General features: G+C 39.8%; 1 protein-coding gene across 1 annotated transcript; it reads right to left on the bottom strand.

Moving 5' to 3' along the window:
* Window positions 1–2,216: 2,216 nt before the first annotated feature.
* On the bottom strand, window positions 2,217–19,693 carry LOC136338564 (aldo-keto reductase family 1 member C15-like). The gene is made up of 10 exons (XM_066281056.1): window positions 19,572–19,693; window positions 16,581–16,716; window positions 12,087–12,254; window positions 11,097–11,213; window positions 9,761–9,838; window positions 8,840–8,962; window positions 7,248–7,357; window positions 6,317–6,482; window positions 4,021–4,103; window positions 2,217–2,426 (listed from the first exon to the last, which is right to left on the bottom strand). The coding sequence occupies exons 2-10, from the start codon at window positions 16,665–16,667 to the stop codon at window positions 2,384–2,386; spliced, it is 975 nt and encodes a 324-aa protein (XP_066137153.1). The 5' UTR covers window positions 16,668–16,716; window positions 19,572–19,693; the 3' UTR covers window positions 2,217–2,383.
* Between the last annotated feature and the right edge of the window lie 2,300 nt (window positions 19,694–21,993).

Genomic DNA, 21,993 nt, shown 5'->3' with positions numbered 1-21,993 from the left:
TGGGTCTCAGCTTTAAATTAAAGGATCCACATAAATAAAGACAGAGCAATTATCTGGGTTGTAGAGACATTTGTTTCACGTGATTAGTACAAGGACAGACTAAGAAGTGAAAAACCCAGGAGGCCTCACCCAGTCTAACTGCATAGAAACTTCATTTATTTAATATAATGTTTTCTCTTTTCTTTCTTTTTGATACAAATTGACCTCACCCAACAACCTGAACCACCTCCTTCTCCCTCGCACATCCACTCAATGATCAAACTCTCAAGATGATGAGATTCTGGTAAGCATCAAGTAATTTTAAGTATGAAGCTCTGGATCTGTTGACCATAGGGACAGTCAACTAGAGATACAATCTAAGCCTCAGTTGTGTTTTAGATAAAAAGTGAACTATTCCACCAACCACATCCTTGTACAACCAGAAAGAGCAACTATGTGGCTGATTGATGTCAGGACCAGATGTAAGAATTAACTAATCCATACCCTAGTGCCCACCAATTAATAGAGACTACAATCTTAATTCTACTATCATTAATGATATTCTCCCATTATAACCTATACTTTAGAAGCCATCTGAGAGACATGTCTTTAAGCATAAACATGGTGTCCATGACTCCTGACATGGTGCCATTTCCTTTATTAATCACATTTATTTGCCTTCAAATTCTTCTTTGCATTTGATTGGGCTTTGATTCATACAGGTGAATGAACCCCTTTAGTTCAGTAATACCAAATCTGTTTAAAGGAGAAATATTAAGAGGACAAATTTTTATTTAATTTATTACTTAACCTAATCTAAACAAATAAACTCCCTGGGAACTAACAGGGGAAAAAAGGAGTCTCGCTGACTTCAATTGTTTTTTTTTCTTTTCTTTTCTTAATGTATTGATTTGAGAGAGAGAAGTCAGTAGAGAGAGAGAGAAACATCCATTTGTTGTTCTACTTATTCTGTGCATTCATTGGTTAATTTCTACATATGTCCCCCTGATTGGGGATTAAACCTGCAACCTTGGTGTATTGGGAAAATGCTCTAACCAACTGACCTATCCTTACCAGTGATGACTGCTTCATTTCTTCACATTAGTGTCAAGGATCATGAAGGACATAAGATTTGGACCTGACTCACAAGCTGATAAATGAGTGTGCATGATTTCATGGGTGCTGGTAAAAGGCAGTTTATTACTCACAATAGCTGTAGCCAAGTAACAGCATTTTTTCCAGCTCTGTTGAGATATATGTTAGTTGCCATATAACACTGTGTGAGTTTAGAGTATATGTGATGGTTTGATGTATGCATACTGTGAAATTATGTCTCACAATAAGGTTAGCTGGGCTAGTTCCTTGAGCGCCAGTTTCTACAGGGGTGAAGTGAAGGGGCACTAAAGATAAATGAAGAGGCAGTGGGTTGAGTTACAGGAGAAAATCTGGGTCTAGGTAACCTGGATCCATGAGAGTGAGCATTAAGCATACTACCCTTTCTCCGGCAGGCAGTATTTTTTTCATATTACTGAAGAGTGCCTTTATTTCCCTGAAGAGAGCCACCTGGTATCTAACCCAAGGCTATACAAACTTCTTGAGAAAAAGCAGTGTCTCTGCTTATCAAGTGTACAAAACCGTGAGAGCCTATGCAGACTTATCTCCCAAAGGGCACTCCCCAGTTCTAAAAGCCAAACACCTTTTTTCTCCTTCATAGTTTTCTTCCTTCACTGGACTGTAAACTCAAAACATTTATATTTGAATTTAATTCCTCCTATTTTACTTATTGATAAAGCAATGTCTGGCACATAAAGAACTTTCATTGAAGATATGTAGAATGAATAAATAAATAAATGGCAAAATGTGTAAGTTCTAATCACAATGCTAAAATGTATGCAGATGATTCTTACAGTGAATAAATTAATAAGATGCACTGCTTTAAAACAGTAAAATATAATACTGAAAATTTTAACAACATTTGATCATTAGGAAAAATATTTATGCTAAGTATTAAAAAATGTGTAAAACCTATAAGTTGAAGATTATTACAATTTTGTATATAAAGACACACATATACAATTTGTATAGAAAAATCATAAAGAAAAATGCACCCAAAGTTTCAGAATGTTTAAATAGGCTAAGTATAGGTTATATTTATTCTCTTTCCTTTACATTTTATTGTCCAAATTTTCTTTAATTTTTATGTATTATATATTTTAATTATCAGGAAAACAACCATATTTATTTAGAAGTATTTATTACAGCATTTATAAATTTTTCAAAAGAAAAATGGCATGGTGCTTGGAACTACAGAACTGCTTTTAATCACTTCCACCAAGTGCAGGAATCCTCTCCACACCCTTAGAAGCAAGAGATTCTGGTAGAACTCATGGTGGATAGCTGACGGTCAATATTCTTCAGAAAATGGGTAATAAGGGTGATCAGTAGCACTGCAAGAGAAGAGAGATATTCCTTTGCTAACTCGGTCCAAGGCTGTCAAAGGGAGGGTTTCTGTGGATGCAGTCAGGATGGGCCAAAAACTCTTCAGGTTCCAACCACACCCTTTTTTCCACCTCAACATGCAGACATGCAGCTCCTGGTGTATGTGCCCAATTTTTACACTCGCGTGCAGAAGATCACAGTTAGCCACAGGATGTAAGTGCTACAGCTAAAATGTGGTGGTTATTTTGGCCCATGTGTCACTTTTGTCCCTGGATCATCTGAATGCTAATAGTAAAGAGTCTGCTGCTCTTATCAACAAATTTATTTAATAATTCAGGCTCCCTCACTTAAAGAACTTCTACTCTCATGAGCAGATGAGATGTTTGCCTACATGACTATACCTGCCAACTGTAATTACTGCTTTCAGAAATTAAGTTGGTATAAGCCGTTGGAGTCACAAGGGTCAATTAATTTCATGATCCACTTATACTTCAGTTTGTTCAAATTGTATAACTGAGAAAATGGAGTTTCTGATAAGGATAAAAGGCCAGTGGAGAGGTACATTTGGAAGACACGGACGGAGAAGTGGAAAGGAATGTGCAGTTAAGGAAAAATGCCACTGGTCCCTCCTGGAGGAGGTGGAAGTAGGTGCACATTTTGACATTCTCACACTTACCTTCATGGGTCCTTCCTCTATAAAAAATATTAATTTTACATTTTACAATTGTGTTAAGACACAAATGAATAGAGTTCAGGCTGGATTCATTATTACATGGTCATTATCAATATAACCATGTTTCTCTCCTGATTTTAAGAAGAATTAGAGATGAAACATTTTTATAGACTGCTGTAAAAAGTAATATAAATGAAGCCACCTTAAAATGAGCCTTGCATGTCTAAGCCTCCAAGTTCTGGAATGTTAAAAAGGGCTAAATGTCCCTGGTGCTGGTCCTACGCAACATTGGATCCCAAGGAACTGTTTTCAAGAACAAGAACAAAGCAGTTACTATAAGTAGTGGGATGGTGACTACTAGACTGAAAATTGAAACTATTGTTTAGAATTAACATCAATTCCTTTCTTCTCTGGATGTAATTATTGTTCCTTCCCTTCCTCATAAGCACCCATTACCTTTGTCTCCTAATCTGAATATTATTTGGGCTTCTGCCAATATTACTGATTCTCAAATAGTTACTCTTAATGATATCAATAAATGATTGTTGCTTCTTACTTTGAATGGGTTTTTGTTTTTACATTAACACCCCAGAAAGTACAGTGGGCCAATGGTACTATGCCTTCTGTGTCAAATGCGTAAGTCACAGCTGGGTGAATGTATACCAGGCACAGAATTGAAGGCATAAAGGTCAGGAACTCACATGGTGCAAACTTTGGCCATTTACTATGGTCTGTCCTGAGCCCCACTCACATTTCTGTTGGGTAAGAAAGTCATCCTGGAATAAACTTCTGGTCTCATATCTCCAGAAAGCTCTTGTTTTTCTACACCAGAAATAAGCCCAATTTCCCTGATTTAAAAAAGTGCAGTACCCGTGCTAATCTGACTACTACAGAAAACAATCTGGGAAAACAACCTAAAAATTACTTACATTGGAAGTTTAAAATATCGGTAATTTTTGTTGAGGCCGTCAATGGCTTTCATGTCTTCTGGAGTCAATTCAAAGTCAAAAACCTGAAAGGAAAGAAGGAGTCACATTAAACTCTCCCCAAGGCAGCTATTCTCCACCTGGGAACTGAGGACTTTCTGGCTGGACAGAGACAGGAGGGCACGGGGGAGCGTCCCTGTCATCACTTCCAGGTGTACCGGCCTGAGAACTCTCCTCCTGGGTTCTCCACTCCTCCTTTCCCATTTGCTCTCCTTCTCTGCTCCACTTCACAAAAGAAAGACGTTTGTAACACATCGAATCCAAATCTTTTTATGGGAATTGTTTGCAACAGAAAAAGAAAAAGAAACCATTTTGTTATTTATTTTTTTAAAACAAAGAGATAGTTGGATATTCTGGAAAAATACCTGCTGACTGGACCAAACTTGAGTCTGGTTTCCCCTCCCCCACACACCCCCTAAAATTAGACATGGCCTTGAACATAAGCAAGTTTAGAAGGAAGAGCAACCCCCAGTGAAGGCCTCAACAAGAAGCTGTTGACCTCAAGAAAATTATTTGATGATCAACAATTCAACCACATGTCTGCTCATTCCCTCCCTATCATGTTTACTCCACTATGAAAAAATCTTTCTGATTCGTCTATGAGATACTTATAAATTCAACATTCAGGGAGTTCTTTCTTTTGAATCAAGCCTCTCTTACTTAAGTCCAGTTTCATTTTTTATTTGACAATACAAATTTACTCTCCCTTAAAGGAAAGTCAATTAATGGCAAAGCCGACAGATCTTTGATAAAAAATATTAAAGCAGGAAGCACATTACTTCATCGAAGGGACAATTTCATAGAAAATTCAGTGCTCTATCTATCTATATCTATCTAATTTTCTATCTATCATCTGTTGCTCCATCTTTTATTCATCTTAAAAATATACTCCAGAAGTAACTTGCTTGTCATGGAGATATATATTAATGTGTTGAGTTGAACTAAAAAAATAATAATAATAAAATAAAATAAAAAGGGATGTTTTCTGATTAGTTTAACAACGAGATTTAGATTTGACTATTAGATATTTCCATAAGTTGAATGAACAAAACCTACAACTTCAAGATTTTTAAGTAAACACATAATAAATAATGTGCTTTAAATGTTATCTCTTGCAAATATTATACTCATGATGAAACTGTTAGCTGTTATTTCAAAATGGGATACAGTTCACATAGTTTTTCATGATGTTCACAACAAAGTAAGTGAAGATCACTGATTGATCTAAGGGACTAGAAGATACATGAGGGAGAATTTAGGGGAAATATTCATTCATTTGTCAGATTATAAAGTTATATGTAGCTTCCTATCTGTGAGGAGTTTTCGAGAAAAAAGATGCCAAAAGACCCAGAGAGAGTCAAGGGATTAAGGATCTTACTGTCTAGAGCAGGGGTCCCCAAACTACCGCCCACGGGCCGCATAAGGCCCTCCGAGGCCATTTATCCAGCCCACGCCGCACTTCCAGAAGGGGCACCTCTTTCATTGGTGGTCAGTGAGAGAAGCACATTGACCAACTCATTATCCAAAAGCAGGCCCATAGTTCCCATTGAAATACTGGTCAGTTTGTTGATTTCAATTTACTTGTTCTTTATTTTAAATATTGTATTGGTTCTCTCTTTTTTTTTTACTTTAAAATAACATATGTGCAGTGTGCATAGGGATTTGTTCATAGATTTTTTTTTAGTCCAGCCCTCCAACAGTCCGAGGGACAGTGAACTGACCGCCAATGTAAAAATTTTGGGAACTCCTGGTCTAGAGAGCACACTGACATAGAAACAAGTTTAGTTTAACAAGAAGAAAACTTTCTAACACAGCCATGGCAAGTACAATGGTGAACCACAACTCTGCTGGGGTCCCAGTGGTTCAGCAAACCCGCTAGTCCTATTCGGGTTTGATACTGAAATACAAATAAAGATTCATTATGTAGAGAAGATGAAAGAAAGGAACCAGGGTTTTAAAAGTTTTTTACTGCATGTTAAGATGCCTAAAATTGATGAAAAAACAAAAATAAAATATACTCAGTATCACAGAACCAGGAATCAGAAAATTCAAGTTTAGAGGCCATAAAACATAGGACTCTGAGGCCAGTGTTCTCTCTCTCACTTTTCCAAACTACCCCCACAGCACAGGCAGAAATGCATGGGAATAAGTGAACATGGGTACATGCTGGAAGGTGAGAGACATGGCCCCCAGTACAGCACCCATTCCTCAATCTGGGGAGACGGTGTCCAGCCTGTACCTGGAAGTTCTCTTTGATTCTCTTCTCATTGAAGCTCTTGGCCAGAACCACCACTCCCCGCTGCACTTGGTAGCGCAGGGCCACCTGACCTGCACTTCTATTGTGTTTCTTGGCAATGGCATTCAAGGTTGGGTCTGCCAAGAGAACAGGGCTATCCTTGTCCACACTGTAAACAAGAACAGAAAATGGAGATTTGAAGATATAGACCTAGAAATGGAGAATGTGTCCCTGTGTCCCCAAATTTCCCAGACAATTAAAGAAAAACTATTGTTATGCAATATATCCATTTGTCAACATGTACAGCTAAGATTTATACATGACAATCTGTACAAATTTTATCATAAAATCACTTTTAAAAATATTTTTGGGGTGAAATTTGACGTTGATGGTCGCATGCGTGAAACAAGAATGAAAGAACATCGATGACTGGAAGTTCAGTGAGGGCACTTGCTACACTATTGTGTTTGCTTCATTTATGTTTTAAGTTTTCCATAATAAAATGTTAAAACCTGCCTGACCGGCGGTGTCACAGTGGATGGAGCATAATCTTGGGACATTGAGGTCCCAGGCTGGAAACCCCCAGGTCACCAGCTTGAGCATAGGCTCACAGCTTGAGCATGAGATCATGGACATGTCCCCATGGTCTCTGGACTGAGCCCAAAGGTTGATGGCTTGGCCCAAGGTCATTATTATGAGTAATAGGTCAGTGCTTTGGCTGGAGCTACCCTGCCAACCCCACCCCACTGAAAGCATATATGAGAAGCAATGAATGAATAACTATGAGATGATGCTTCTCATCCTTTTTCCTTCCTGTCTGTGTCTCTGACTCTCTCTCAAGCACACACTTAAAAAATCTTAAAACCTAATTTTAAAAAACTGTTTCATCACCAATAGGGTTGCTGACATAGGTTAGCTCTGATATTCTCATTACCACTTTGGGTCTCTTTGGGTCCCCAGGGCACTGTAGGCAACAAAAGCAATGTCCTTCGACTTGCAGAATTCCAGGAGTTTGCACTGGTTGAGGTATGGGTGACATTCCACCTGTGAATTGCAGAGATAAGGAGGTATCAGAATACATGAGCCCCATGTAAATTTGGAAAGGCTTTAAAGGGATACCATATGCACCATATTTTTCAAGTTGGTCATTTTCTTATGCACCTTCTGAAATACCTTCAAATGCTATTGTTTTTTAGAAGTGATAAAACAATTTTCTTGTTAATTTTTGTTAGTGTTTATAATAATTAAAGACTGTTATACACATGTTGTGACTATACATGTGCTTTTCTACATAAAAAAACAAGATTCCTTAGAAAAATGCCTGATTTCACTACTGGGCAAAAGGCTGCGAATTGAGCTGAAACATTTTACATTTTAGAAAACCAAGAAGACAGGAAGGACACTGAGGGATGTCATGTGAAGAGGTATCTTCTGATTATAATGGTGATAATTTGATCATCAAAAGAAAGTAAATTCATTTGTAGAAATTCATGAATTCACAATTACATATATGTGATCTCCAAGTCTTTAGTTGTAACTCCAGAAAACAAGACAGTAATATGTTCAATTGTATCCCAGGGATCAATCAGTAAAGCCAATTGTGAGAAGAAGTTTAAAAGAAAAAAATGTCTAGTTTCTCTCCCAAATGAATTGAGAGAAGGAGAGAGAGAGGAGGAAGGAGTGAGGAATATATTTGAACATATTATGAGTTATTTTCTACAAATAGATTCTCAAAAGTAAATAACTAAGATGAAGAACATATATATTTGAATGGTTTCTTGCATAATTTTCAAACAGTTTTACAAAACAAATATACAACTGTACAATATCATAGTACTTGGGCATTGGCAGCATTGTTATTTAGAAGTACATATTTTTTAATTATGTTTTATCGACTTCCTCATTTTGCATTGCTTTGCTATCTCCCTGGCCTTCCCCCTTACCATTCTGAACCTGATTTTAAGAGGTTTCCCAGGAACTCCAAGTCATGAAATCCCACATCCTTTTTACCCCTAGGTCAACTGACTGCTTCCAGAAGGATTCACCCATGGCTCTCACACACCTTTTCCAGTGTCTTCTTTGACTTTTCAGACACCACATGCTCCTCATTTTCTTCCTCACTGTCTGCCAACTTCTACTCAATTCCCTAACCAGAGCCTTAAATGTTGACTTTCCAACCCCTTCCCGTTCATTCCTTGAACTTCCCTAAGAAAAGGAATCCATTTCAATGAGTTTAATTGCAACCCATAAAGCAAGGACTCCCAAACATGTACCTCTAGCACTGATTGCCTGTCTGAGCTTCAGACCAACACTACTGCCTGCCACCTTAGCCTCTCCACCTCAATATCTCCTGGGAAGCTCAAACCCATCTATGAATGACTGCGGGCAGGATCTTTCCACTCCACCCACCTGTTCTTTTTCTGAAATTTCCTATTGCAATAAAGGAATAATCATCTATGCAGCTGACATCAAGAAAGAGGATGTGAAGAGCAGAAAGCAAAGAAGTTTCCATGGGCACAGGCTCACCTGGTTGCAGACGGGCTTGTACTTGAGCCCTGGCTTGTTCAGGATCATCTCCAGCTGCTTGTGATTGAAATTGGACACCCCAATGGACTTGGTTAAACCTGCATCCTTACACTTCTCCAGGGCCTGAGGAGAAAGAACATGTGTGGCAAACCTTTTGTGAAGTTTAGCTTTGCTATTTGACCGTGAACTTTTCAAAAACTGGAAATCTATCTTAACATACAAAACAATTTGGCTGAGTCAAATAGTTTTATCACTTGGATATATAATTTTCTACGGTACTTCATTGCTATGTACACATAGCTCATGTCCTTGAATCTTTGACATGCACACCCAGGGCAATAAATAGACATTAAGATAATTTTAAGTTCAGCTTAGCTGCCTGCCCATATCCGTGGTGCATATTTTACTGTTATGCACATAATAGTTCCAGAACAAATGGTGTCATAGGTAAGGGCAAAGAGAAACTCTTAGGTTTTCGACTGGTCAGAGGTTTTTCTGCTTTGTTTTCTTAGAATGGTGAAACAAGTGAATAGCATAGGGTGTAGAAGGGCAGGTTTCAGACTCTTCCTGCTAAGGAGACAGCAGCTTCCCCCTCTCTGGTGTGTTTATCTGTCTTGGGATAGAGCTCTAATTATTCCTCTTTTTGCTTCTGATGATGCCTCTTTTAGGGTTCATAGACTCAACCTCATCAGTGGGGCAAAGAAACCCCTTCTTAGAGCCACAGAAGTTGACATTAAAAATAGACTTTAGCTCTTACCCCCTTCTAGTCCCTGGCTCTATGCAAGAAAACACAGGTACAGAGGAGTTCACTGACTTGTCTGAGGGCAGACAGCACATAGGGCCACAACCCATTTCGTTTGACACCTGTGGATTGATGTCCACCTTTTCACAGTGCCTTTGGGTGGCAGTAGCAGAACTTACCTCCCATGTGTCACGCAAGTCCACAGTATCGAAAATAACCTTCCCACCTGCATCCATTGGTAAAATCTCCTCTCCAGGCTATAATACAGAAGGGAGAGAGGATGAAGAAGAAGGATATTCTGAAAGAATGGTCTTTCTGGTACCTAAGTAGCTTGGCACTAAGGCACCAACCTTCAAGAGGCTCTTATTACTAAGCAGAGAGAGAGAGAGAAAGAGAAATGTGTAAGAGAAGACAATGGGAAAAAGGAAGATTAGAATCACCTGAGAAACTACAGCAAAGTACCTTGCCCCTAACCACATCCACTATTTACCCCCCCTCCCCGCAAAAAAAAAACATCACTAAGAATGAGTTCTAGAGTCAGAATCAATATTTTTTTCACAAGGACAGGCTGGTTTGCATGATGAAACTTTCCCTTACTAGTAAGAATGTGTTTTAGTTCCAATTTATGACAACCCAATTCAGACAGTGAACACACCAGATGGGCTCAGGAAATGTCCACTGTGATGAAAAGCTGAACCAGCAATGCTCAGAGGAGCCCAGTTGTGCAATATTGTCCACCCAAAGGTGCTTCCCTCTTTACTGATCAGAAGGGATTATATACAAGAGTCCCTCTCCTTAAAGATGTGTGGACTTCCCATTGTATCTCTACTATATTTTGTAACTCATCACTAAGGGACTACAGACAGAAGCAAATCACCTAGACATGAGGGCAGTATTCTCAGTGCTTTGAAGTGAAGGCAGTAAGACAATGATTTTCCATTTTTCTGAAGACCATATGAAAAGAATAAAATGACTTGATAGTGAGGTGACACAACTGTCAAGGAGAGTCGTAAATCTTTTAACAGATCTATCCAATACACTCACATATACCACTTTCAGGAAGATCCCCCCAAAACTAGGTAGAGTGAGATAATAAAGGTACAACAGCAGTGATGAATATTCTTGAGCATAACAAGGAAATCAAAAGCTGATCTTCAGCCTGACTAGGTGGTGGCACAGTGGATAGAGCTTCGGACTGGGATGCAGAGGAACCAGTTCTAGACCCCAAGGTCACTAGCTGAGTGCGAGCTCATCTGGTTCGAGCAAATCTCACCAGCTTGGACCCAAGGTCACTGGCTCGAGCAAGGGGTTACTTGGTCTGCTGTAGCCCCATGGTTAAGGCACATATGAGAAAGCAATCAATGAACAACTAAGGTGTTGCAACGAAAAACTAATGATTGAAGCTCCTAACCTTTCTTTGTTCCTATGTGTCTGTCCCTATCTATTCCTCTCTCTGACTCTCTCTCTGTCTCTGTAAGAAAAACAAAAAAGAAAGAAAGAAAAAATAAAGCTGACCTTCATAGCTATTGGCCAATGCATTAGGAAGAGATCTACATAGTCCAGTTGAAGTTTCTTCAGTGATCTTTCCAGGGCCTGTCGAACCAATTCTGGTCGAAAGAAAGTAGTCCAAAGCTGCAGCAACCAAAAGAAACAAACAAACAAAATGGTTTATGATTCACACAATTGAAAAACAAAATTAACATCATAGTTAAGAGACAGTGGTAATCTAAAAATAAGTTCTGGGGCTAACTTTATGTTACTTAGTATAAATGAGGTTCTTAGTATAAATGAGAACACTGAGATTTATTTGAGTGATTGTAAGAATACTGTGAAGGAAACTTCACTGGGCCGGGAAAAGCAACCTAGCTGTTTTAGGGGTTAGAATAGAAAACTCACGAAAGGAGAGTCAAGGAATGTCAGGCAAGGGGAAGTAGAATCTACTGCCCTACATAAGAAATGCCTTAAAACAAGGCAGCTGAAAAGTCCACATTCTGGAAATGAGTCATCAGTGACGTAGACACACATAGGACCATTCAGCAATCTTTATGTTGGAAGCAGGGTTTCCCACTGAAGGAAATTGTTACAAACTTTGGTAAAGCAGTGATGCTTTGGGAACAGTATTTCTTAGTCTGGCTCCTCTGTTGGGATAATATGTCAACCTCACTTGGATATGTCCTGAGAGAATTTTATGGAGAATGAAGGTGTGGACCACTCTACAGTGGCTTGGTCAATTCACAGCAGGGAAGAAAGGTAAGTATCTTTATTCGTGCATGTGTTACAGGTGAATGCTGGCCTCTGTTTGGAAAGACTGAGCAATCATGTTTCATTCACCCTTAACACATTCCAGAGTAGAGCAATGCTTTTCTGCTTTCTGTTTTTAAATATTATACTTTTACAATGTTTTTAGGTAAATACATAATTTAAACTGAGGCCAAAGTTTGTCTTTTTTTTTTCAAAATAACGCATCTGCTCTGACGGTGACTTCTCGACAATCGCCCACAGCACCTTGGTGGTGTAGAATATGTCCTCTCTCTTCACTGTGCCATCCGCAATCTTCTCTCGGATAGCCTTGCCGACCTCCTCCTCGTTATCATAGACGTATGCTGAGTCGATGTGACGGAAACCTACATCAATTGCCACTTTGGTGGCCTCAGTAATCGTGCTCTTAGGAACCTGTAACATGAATAAGGAAGGTTGGCAGTTGGCCTGACTCAAAGAGAAACAATTTATTACCTTAAAAACGTGTTCACCTACTGTTTCTACATGTATCCTGTTCCCCTGTTTAATGAGGCAAAACTTGGTAACAAATCTGTACTCTGAGGCATGAATTAAACTCCAGTATAACCTCTAATCTAAAATGAATTAGTGAAAATCATTTCTCCATGCAACCTGGACAAACAAACCATTCAATACAGAATTGTTCAGCAGGCCCAGGAATAGAATAGCACCCAGCATAATCTCTCATCTTCACTCTCAGTTTTCCACTTGGGAGATTTATGATGCCCATTTGCTCAATTTTAGGATCTTCCAAATTAAGGGACCTGGTTCCAGTGGGGAAACCCTTATTCAGGTGACACAGGAAAGATTGTGAGTAAAGCAACGCCATGGCTTCTCCCAGTCCTTCAGAGTTCATGTGCCAGAAGACTCTGTGTTTGAAAAAGTATGACTATATGAATGGTGGTCATTAATCCTGCTTTTCAGAAGAAGAGTGGCCCCTATAAAATGGTGGTAGGAGAAGCATGTCTAGAGTTCAGGAAAGTCACTAGGGCAGCTCTTGGTGCTTCCATGCCTGGCAATAACCATGAAAGAACAGTTTAGCATTTACCACCTGGTGTGGTAACGAGGTAATGATTATCCCATTACACAAGCAGCTTAGTCCAACAGAGCATGATAGAAATCTAGAATGGCTGGAACAGGGGTCAATGAAAATTATAATGGCCTTGGACTCAACTGAAGCAAGTCTTGGTTTTGTTGTTGTTGTTGTATACATACATAGACAGATTGTTTAATGACAGGATCATGAATATTTTTAATGTTGTCCCACATTTTAAATTAATTCCCCTTTTTCCACAGGAAAACTTTAGAAACCCTCTGCCTGAAGTCCATTCTCTCTACATCAGGCAATTTTTTGTCCTTCTGTCTTTAGTCCTCTGTGCCTTCTGTTTCACTATGGGCGGTGGTCAGGGGAGAAACAGGTTACATGAGGCTGCTCCATGATCAAAATCAGACCTTTTGTGAGCACACTGTAGTAGAAGCAAGCCTTTTCTACTTGAATAAAGCCGATCCCAGCGTTCATTAGAATGCCTGTGTCTGACATCAGCCTTGCTTAAGCTCAGCTCACCTCCTCCTTGAGGCCTACCCAGAACACCCCAGCTAATATCACCTTTCTTCATCCAGAATATCTGCACTTTCCCTGGCGTTTAAAGATGTAATGTCAAGCATTGTTAGGTAGCCTTTCACCTTGCAACAAATGTCTTTATCTAGTTGTCAAAATGCCAGAGAGGCAGAAATAACTTCGGTGCAAACTCTCTACCTACTAGGATAGATTCTAATATCAAGTAGAAGTTTACTCTTGATTGTGAAATTGGCTAATAATTGATATAGTAATTAATAAATACATATTCTACCTGGATTGTTTTGACAGTCATACACATGAAAACAAAAATATTGTTCTTTTCTGCCCACCAAACCAAACAGGTTTATTAACTTTAATATTTTTTTAGCTTCTGAGGTCACTAAAATCAACATGTTGATTACACATATGGGGTTCCATGAGGCTGTCCCTTGGTCAGCATGGGGACTTCTGTGAAATGACTGAGAAGATAGGACACCTGAGCCAAATCCAGGAAAACCTAAAGCAAGAGTGGTTGGAGGCCGAAGGAGATGCCCAGAGAACTGGCTGCTGCTTCTCACCTCAACACACAGGTGCTGTCGGTGGGCAGAGTCAGCCAGACATTTACACAGCCTGCCTCAATTTCTAATGGTAGATGCCTAACTGACTAAATCTGAGACACTGAGTTTGCACGTTTCCCAGAAAACAAACCTGACCAAACAAAAGAAGTCATCTTCAGGATCTCTGGACCATACTTCTTGCTCTTGCCAACACTCACAGTTAATAGTTGATGAGTCGGGAGAGTTGCAATTAGAAAAAAATCTTGGTTGTTTCCATGTCCTGGCCACTGTGAACAATGCTGCAATGAACATGGGGCTGCATGTGTCTTTACGTATCAATGTTTCTGAGTTTTTGGGGTATATACCCAGGAGAGGGGTTTCTGAGTCATAAGGTAGTTCTATTTTCAGTTTTTTGAGGAACCACCATACTTTCTCCCATAATGGTTGTACTACTTTACATTCCCAAAAACAGTGTATGAGGGTTCCTTTTTCTCCACAGCCTCTCCAACATTTGCTATTACCTGTCTTGTTGATAATAGCTAATCTAACAGGTGTGAGGTGGTATCAATAGATGACTGGATAAAGAAGATGTGGCATATATACACTATGGAATACTACTCAGCCATAAGAAATAATGACATCAGATCATTTACAGCAAAATGGTGGGATCTTAATAACATTATACGAAGTGAAATAAGTAAATCAGAAAAAACCAAGAACTGCATTATTCCATACGTGGGTGGGACATAAAAGTGAAACTAAGAGACATTGATAAGAGTGTGGTGGTTACGGGGGGAGGGGGAAAAGGGAGAGGGAAAGGGGGAGGGGCACAAAGAAAACTAGATAGAAGGTGACAGAGGACAATCTGACTTTGGGTGATGAGTATGCAACATAATTGAACGACAAGATTACCTGGACTTGTTATCTTTGAATATATGTATCCCGGTTTATTGATGTCACCCCATTAAAAAAATAAAATTATTTAAAAGAAAAAAGAAAAAAATCTGACGAGAGTGTGAAAAAAGCTTCTTTTTACCTTTATACCTTTGTACTGTACTAAGCAGATTTACATGATACTTTTATTCTTGTGAGGGGGTTATGAGATGTTTTGTTCTATTCTCTGTCTTTAACAAGAGTTCTAAAAGTTGACTGTAACAATTATAAGACATAACTTGTGCTTAAGTTATAACAGCGGATACATGGATAATTATGTCATTGAAAATCAACTGGCCCTATCTGACAGCTATTAGATATTGATATTTTGTCATAGCTTTACAAGATGGGATGAAATGGTCTATGTCATTTATGAATTAATCTCACCTATGCAATCCCAAAGCTCCCTCTCCCCAACCTTGACCAGTGTTTGATACTTGAAGTGTATTGCAGCCAACCATGGGGATGTGATGATAATAAATCTGATGAGAAGCACAATTCTGTCTACATTGTAACTTATGCCTTCTCAGGTTTCCTTTTTAAATGCCTAACACTTGGGGGCCTGGCCAGGTTGCTCTGTGGATAAAGCATAGAGCCTTTATAGCAGAGGCTGCAGGTACAACCTTTGGTCAGGGAACATGTGAGAAGCACTCAATGAGTATACAACTAAATGGAACAACCATGCAACACAAGTTGATGCTTCTCTCTCACCCTTCTCCCTCTCTCAAATCACTAAAAAAATTAAAATAAGTGAGTAAATAAATAAATAAATACATGTCTAACCCTTGGAATAATAGTGGCTCCTTGTACAATACAGATTTTAATGACAAATTCTCTGGCAAATACTTCCAGCCCCACAATCCCTCAGAAGCAATCAAGTTAGCTGTCCTCTCCTCCTGGGCCCCGGGCCCATCAGTTCTCAGAAAGAGCAGAATGACACTGACCAAGAAGCAGATGTGTCCAAGGAGAGCATCCAAGCTTATATTCTCAACAAGGGAGAAATAAGACAAATTATGGTACCTACCCTGGTTAGCTGTTGAGGAACTGAAGAAAATAATGCATGTAAAGTACTTGAAATAAATAGTAATCATTCTATGTACATTAAGTAACCAAAAAGTAACAGTAATATTGGTAATAATAGAGATAATTTACCTGTGAAATTACCATGTCTGACTCCCCAGAATCAACAGTTCATCATTCTATTTATTTTATATTTTTGACAGAGACTGAGAGAGACAGACAGACAGGGACCAACAAGCAGAAACATAGAGAAATGAGAAGCATCAATTCTTCGTTGCAGCTCCTTAGGTGGCTACAGCAGAGCGAGTAATACTTTGATCTAGCCAATTAACTTTGAGCTCAAGCCAGCACCCATGAGGCTATAATCCCACGCTCAAGCCAGTGACCCCCCGAACAAGCCAGTGACCCCCCGCACAAACCTGATGAGCTCCCGCTCAAGCCAGAGACCTCGGGATTTTGAAACTAGATCTTCTGTGTTTCAGTACAGTGCTCTATCTACTGCACCACTGCCTGGTCAGGCTCATCATTTCATTTAGTACAAAATCAGAGGTGGTAATATAGAAGCCACAAGAGTCCTTCCAAATCACGCACTGTGTACTAGGCCCTTCTAGGGCTGCTTGCATTCAACCCTCTGTTCCCCTGGGTTTGACTTACATCTACAGAAGCACCAGTGCCAAATCCAAGCACTGGCATGAAGTGGCCATTATTCAGTTTCACAAAACGACTACGTTTGGGGTCCATCGTTGTTCACAGTCCTGGTGAAGCTGACTGTCTTTCCTTCCTTTCTGGACTGCAACCGAAATAGAAGACAAGGCTCTAGTAATTTTAATTTATACAAATCATAAGCAAGGCAGGGCTGTGATGGCAGCTGGCCAGGGTTACATAATGAAAGGAATGAATACACGGACTTCCCTGTTCTTACTTCCAGCTCTCCACAGGCACAGAGCACACAGCTCCCAGGAACAGTGTACAGAAATATAATGCATTCTATAGGAGCTAACATGTTGTCTCTAGCATTGCTCTCCCTGAATTCCTAAGTTAAAAAAAATAAGTAAATAACCATGTCAAGTTGTCCATGATAATCACAGCAGACTTACTCTACAAGATGCAAAATAGTCATTAGGTTAGTCATTTTAATTTTTTTATTGATTTTATTTTATTGTGTTTACATAGATTCTAATGTCCTCACCAAGTACATCCACCCTCCTCCATGTTCCCCTCAACATCCCATTTCCTCCTCTTCCCAGAGCCCTTCCCCCTTCATCCAAATTTGCTTTTCTGCTCTCTATAATGCTGTATTATGTGTATATAATTTCACCAATCTCTTTTCCTTCTCTGATTTCATCCTATCATCCCCTTTCTCTCTGTCTGTTTTCCCTCTGGTCCCTTTGATCCTGCCTCTTCCTCTATTCCGGTCCTCACTTCACATTGTTCATTGGATTCCTCAAATGAGTGAGGTCATACGATACTTTTCTTTCTCTGCTTGGCTCATTTCACTTAGCACGATAGTTTTCGGGTAAATCCATGTTGTTGCAAAAGGTAATATATCATTTTTCATGGTCCCACAGTATTCTGTTGTGTATATCAGTGGTAGTCAACCTGGTCCCTACCGCCCACTAGTGGGCATACCAGCTTTTATGGCAGGTGGTAGCGGAGCAACCAAAATATAAAAAAGATATAGATTTAACTATAGTAAGTAGTTTTATAAAGATTTATTATGCCAAACTTAGCAAAAATCCAACATAAAGTACTTGGTAAGTAATTATTATTATATGTTTTAACTTTCTATAACTATGCTTTATAAATTCTATAAAATAAAGTTACTTTCCTACTTTATAAATCACCATTGCTGTGATATCAGTGAGCGATTAGAAAATTTTGCTAATAACAAAGATACAAAAATGAGTGAGAGGTATAAAAAGATTGACTACCCCTGGTGTATATGTACCATAGTTTTTTAATCCACTTGTCCACTGATGGACATTTGAGCTTTTCCAGATCTTGAGACTTGAGTTGTTTCTCACCCATCATTTGGTCAAAAATACCATTTAAAAAAAGGTATTATTCAGAATTTCCTGAAAAGACCTCTATGCCTGGTCCCAAGCACACATGTAAGAAAATTCTCTAGCAACCCCAACACTTAATTATCTTTTTCCACCATATCAAGACCTCATTCAACCCTCTGATTCTGTGTTTTTTTTTAATCATTTTGACAAGGAAAAAAATAGCTTGAGATCCAGGATGAATTTTTGTATTTGTGCTTTCCTTCAGCTACACCTCCTCCTGAAACAGTCTATTCAAGATATCCCTCCTTCCCGTCAGCCCTATGAATTCTGACTCACCCTAAAAGTCAGTGCTCCTGCCTAGATCTATTTTGATCTCACTGGAGGGGTAATCACTCTTGTGTGCCCTCACATGGTGACAGCAGCAATTAATGTAGTTCAAAAAGACATATTAGGAAAATTAGACTCTCAACCTCTCAGGTACTTTTACTAGATAAAATCCCTAAATGTTGCTTTAATTAATGTTAGCATTATGCCATGTTTTTCCATCCTGTATTCATTTGTGTAGTTGGTGTGTTGCAGCCAACCACAAGACATAACATTAGAATTCATCTATTTTCAACTCATGCCTCTGGCTAGTCAAGGTCAGAATTCTGATTTCATTAGTCCATGTATTTAGTATTTATCACAACTATAAATTTAATGAGTATACTTCTTATATTTTCATTGTAAAATTGGAGCTAAGTCTTGTGTCAGATCATAAGAAAATTCTCACAATTGATGTTAATAGCCTTGAGTACATCATTCCACGGGTTATAAATTTGTCTAATAACTCCTTCAGTAATCACCAGTATTTTGCATTAAATGCCTTAAGTGCAGAGACATTATATTTTTTCTTACTTTCTGATTCAGCAGCCCATAAACTTTGTCAGTAAAAGATAATGGATCTATTATCTATTTCTTTCTTAGTCAAGTCATACCAGGCAACCAGGCTCTCTGTTTCTATTTCTAAAAGAACTCATTAAACTTGCATATAAACATTATCCTAAGACATTTCTAGAGGTTGATATCGTGCCTGACAGCATACTGTTTTCAGAATCCATCTTCCTTTTGCAGCTGGAAAGATATTGTGTTTACTTCTGATATTTCTCGTATTTTCTAAGGGTTCTCAAAGTTTACAAATGAGAGAGGATTCTATCATGGAGCTCATGGTCCACTAGGGGAGCTGTGGGCACTTCCGGATAGCCTCAGTGGTCCCTGCCCGCCTGTATACATGCCTTGTGTAATACTGCATACTTGAGTGTTGATAGCACTTGTGACCTGATTCTAACCAATAAAATATTACAAAAGCAAGGATATTATTTCTATTATTAGGTTACACAATACTGTGATGTCTACCTTGTTAAGGTGGCTGAGGGTCTACAGGGATTCTCAATATAGGGAGGGTTGCCTGAGAGGTGTGCATGCTAATCCCCAAGCCTAGAGCCCCAGTCTAGAACCGCAGAGCCTAGAAGAGGTGCCTACACAGAATTTGGGGTTGAGAAGAGCCAGATTTCTGTCTTTGAGAAAGAGAAGGAGCTCTCAGAGATGCAGGTGCAGTTTTAAAAGGGCTGTGCAGAAAAGCTAATTCACTGCCACTTACCTGGGGCTCTGGTGGTGGGAGTGCTGAAAGGAATACAGTTGCATGCAAAAAGTGTAAAGTTGGAGGCCCAGGGAGAGACATGGTGAGGGATGGCCACTGGAAACCCTGTGCTGAGTCATTCGGCACTTAACAATATTCCTGGGAGGAGCAATTCCATCTGAGCAGCAACAGTCTGAGAAAAAGCAACTACTCTGCTCTCAGGAGTCTCACCTGTCTCATCCTGTAGTGGCTGGGTAGTTCGGACAGACCAGGAAGCAGGGGCTTATCAGTTACTCAGTTTTCGGGTGTTGAGGCTGAAACTTTCACCCACACACCCCTGAGTCTAGGGCTGATACTTCCACCTCATGGGAAACTCAGAGAAACTGTCCAAACTGTGAGAAGACCACAGCTCTGGGTATCACAGGCCATAACCTACTGATAACTTTGAAAATAGTCTGGACAGACTGCACATGGGGCTGAGGGGGGAAAACACACCCACCACCCTTCCTAATCCCTGAATTGCTGCAGGTTCTAGACTCCACCAGAGATTTTTTTAGTCAAGAGCCCAATAAAAAGCCAGCAGATAGAGGCTGTAGGAAGTGAGATTCAGGGCAACTTGGGCTTTAAAAGGAACCTTCCTTCACACGCAGAGTAGGTAAAAGCCAGCCTAGGTGTGCAGCTGATATTTCTATGTGCACCTGGTCCCAGCAGAGGCAGCCACAAACTCTGGATTGCTTGTAGCACAGAAAAGGTTGCTGAAGGGCAGTCATAGGAAGTGTCTCCCAATGGTCTGTGCTGGGTTTCTGCCAGGGAGGCCTTGGGTTGGAAACACCCAGTGGCCAGCTGCAGAGAGCATCAGTTTAGGACCTAACAATCTTTGCTATAATGATATCTAAAGGAGAGATACTCACATCTGGCTCAACCAAGGCAAGTTTCACTCTCATGATCAGCACCAGCACAGCAGCTCATGTGCATTAGATAGGATGGAGCTTCACAGTCAGTTGGACTGGGTGCTACATATCCTGTCCTATGGGGCTAAATTCTACAGGGGAAGAGAGAGAGGCTTGTAGCATGGACATTGAATGGTGGGTGACTGTGAACCTATTGTTGGATCTGAGCAAGGGGCTTAGTAACTTTCTGGGGGCAGGTCACAGTCAGCCCCAAGAGAGGACCCACTCAGTCTTCTTCCCTGAGACCAGGGTCTCACCAGCTATAAAGATCTAGGCAGAAGGTACTGTGAACCACATCTGATCTGAACCTGCTGCTCACCTTGTTGGGGAGAAAAATAATTAGAGTATAGAGCAGGGGCTGAGGGATTATGGCCTAGAGTATGGGCCATGTTCCCCATACTAGGCACATGACCAAGAGACCCCTGAACTAGAGGGTCCCACCTAAGCTGTATTCTCAACCTCAGCTGCCCGAAAGCACCAAGTGTGCAACTAGTAGAAGGTTTGGTTGGGTGAGGCCAGTGTGAGCCCACACTATAGTCTTTCTACAGAAGACTCTGTTGAAAAACTGGCAGCTGCAAGAGGAGGAGGAGCAGCTGAAATGTGGAAACAAATCTTACAGAGCTTGAGTCTTTTACAGAGTTGCACTCATCTCTAAGTAGGAGAAACCTGATTCTTTTACAAAAGTTGGCACCTCCCACACAACCCAGGGACAGAAAACTCAGAGAGAAACAGTGAAAAGAGGAGTAACTACAGACAGGTAGCTCACAGAAAGTTACAAACGACAGCTGATGCCAGCCCATAGAGACATAGAGCCAACACAACTGGTAGGGGGTGGCAGACAGCACAAATCTTAGACTCAGCTAGCTACATAAGCAGCAAACCCAAAGGAAGAGTCTAGCAGGTACCAGACATGGTGGAGAATAAATATACCCAACAAGACAGACATTACACAGCATGTAATACACATAATCAAGGTTGAAACTTAGAGCCAGTCAGCCTGAAAAGAAAACCGTACCCATGAAAGAACCAACTGCATTAAATACCCACATACAACAAGGGGAAAATAGTACCCACTAAAGCGTTCATAGAACAAGGAGAACAGGTGGTCTGTCTGGAGATTAATACCAACATGCCCATCTTTTTTCAAAAAGACACCACAAAAACTTCAAAGTCACACAGCACTACATAATACACAGATAAAATGAGCAGATGGAGAAATGTGACCCCTTTGTATCAACAACAGAAGTCCCCAGAAAAAGAACTAAATGAAATGGAAGTAACCAAATGAAAAGATGCAGAGTTTATAATAATAATTTTTAGGATGCTCAAAAACCTTAGAGCAAAAATGCATGGACACAATGAGCACCTAAATAAAGAGATAGCAAGCATCAAAAAGGACATGGAAAGTATAAAGAAGAACCAGTCAGAAATGACAAATACTTTAGGAAAATGGCTGGGAATTAGACTGTTGTCCTGAGATAAGTCTTTGGTGT

The sequence above is a fragment of the Saccopteryx bilineata genome, chromosome 5, assembly GCF_036850765.1.
Source record: "Saccopteryx bilineata isolate mSacBil1 chromosome 5, mSacBil1_pri_phased_curated, whole genome shotgun sequence".
Classification (NCBI taxonomy): Eukaryota; Metazoa; Chordata; class Mammalia; order Chiroptera; family Emballonuridae; genus Saccopteryx; species Saccopteryx bilineata.
Note: the sequence above shows the minus strand (reverse complement) of the source record. Positions and strands in the feature narration are given on the sequence as shown.

What these genes read in the sequence shown, in the direction of transcription:
- LOC136338564 (XM_066281056.1), bottom strand. Translation starts at nt 16,667, where the DNA reads ATGGACCCCAAACGTAGTCGTTTTGTGAAACTGAATAATGGCCACTTC. An exon ending in ACTTGCGTGACACATGGGAG is followed by an intron (nt 8,963 to 9,760) that starts GTAAGTTCTGCT and finishes CTTTCTCCTCAG; the next exon opens with GCCCTGGAGAAGTGTAAGGA. An exon ending in GAATCAAAGAGAACTTCCAG is followed by an intron (nt 4,104 to 6,316) that starts GTACAGGCTGGA and finishes CTTTCCTTTCAG; the next exon opens with GTTTTTGACTTTGAATTGAC.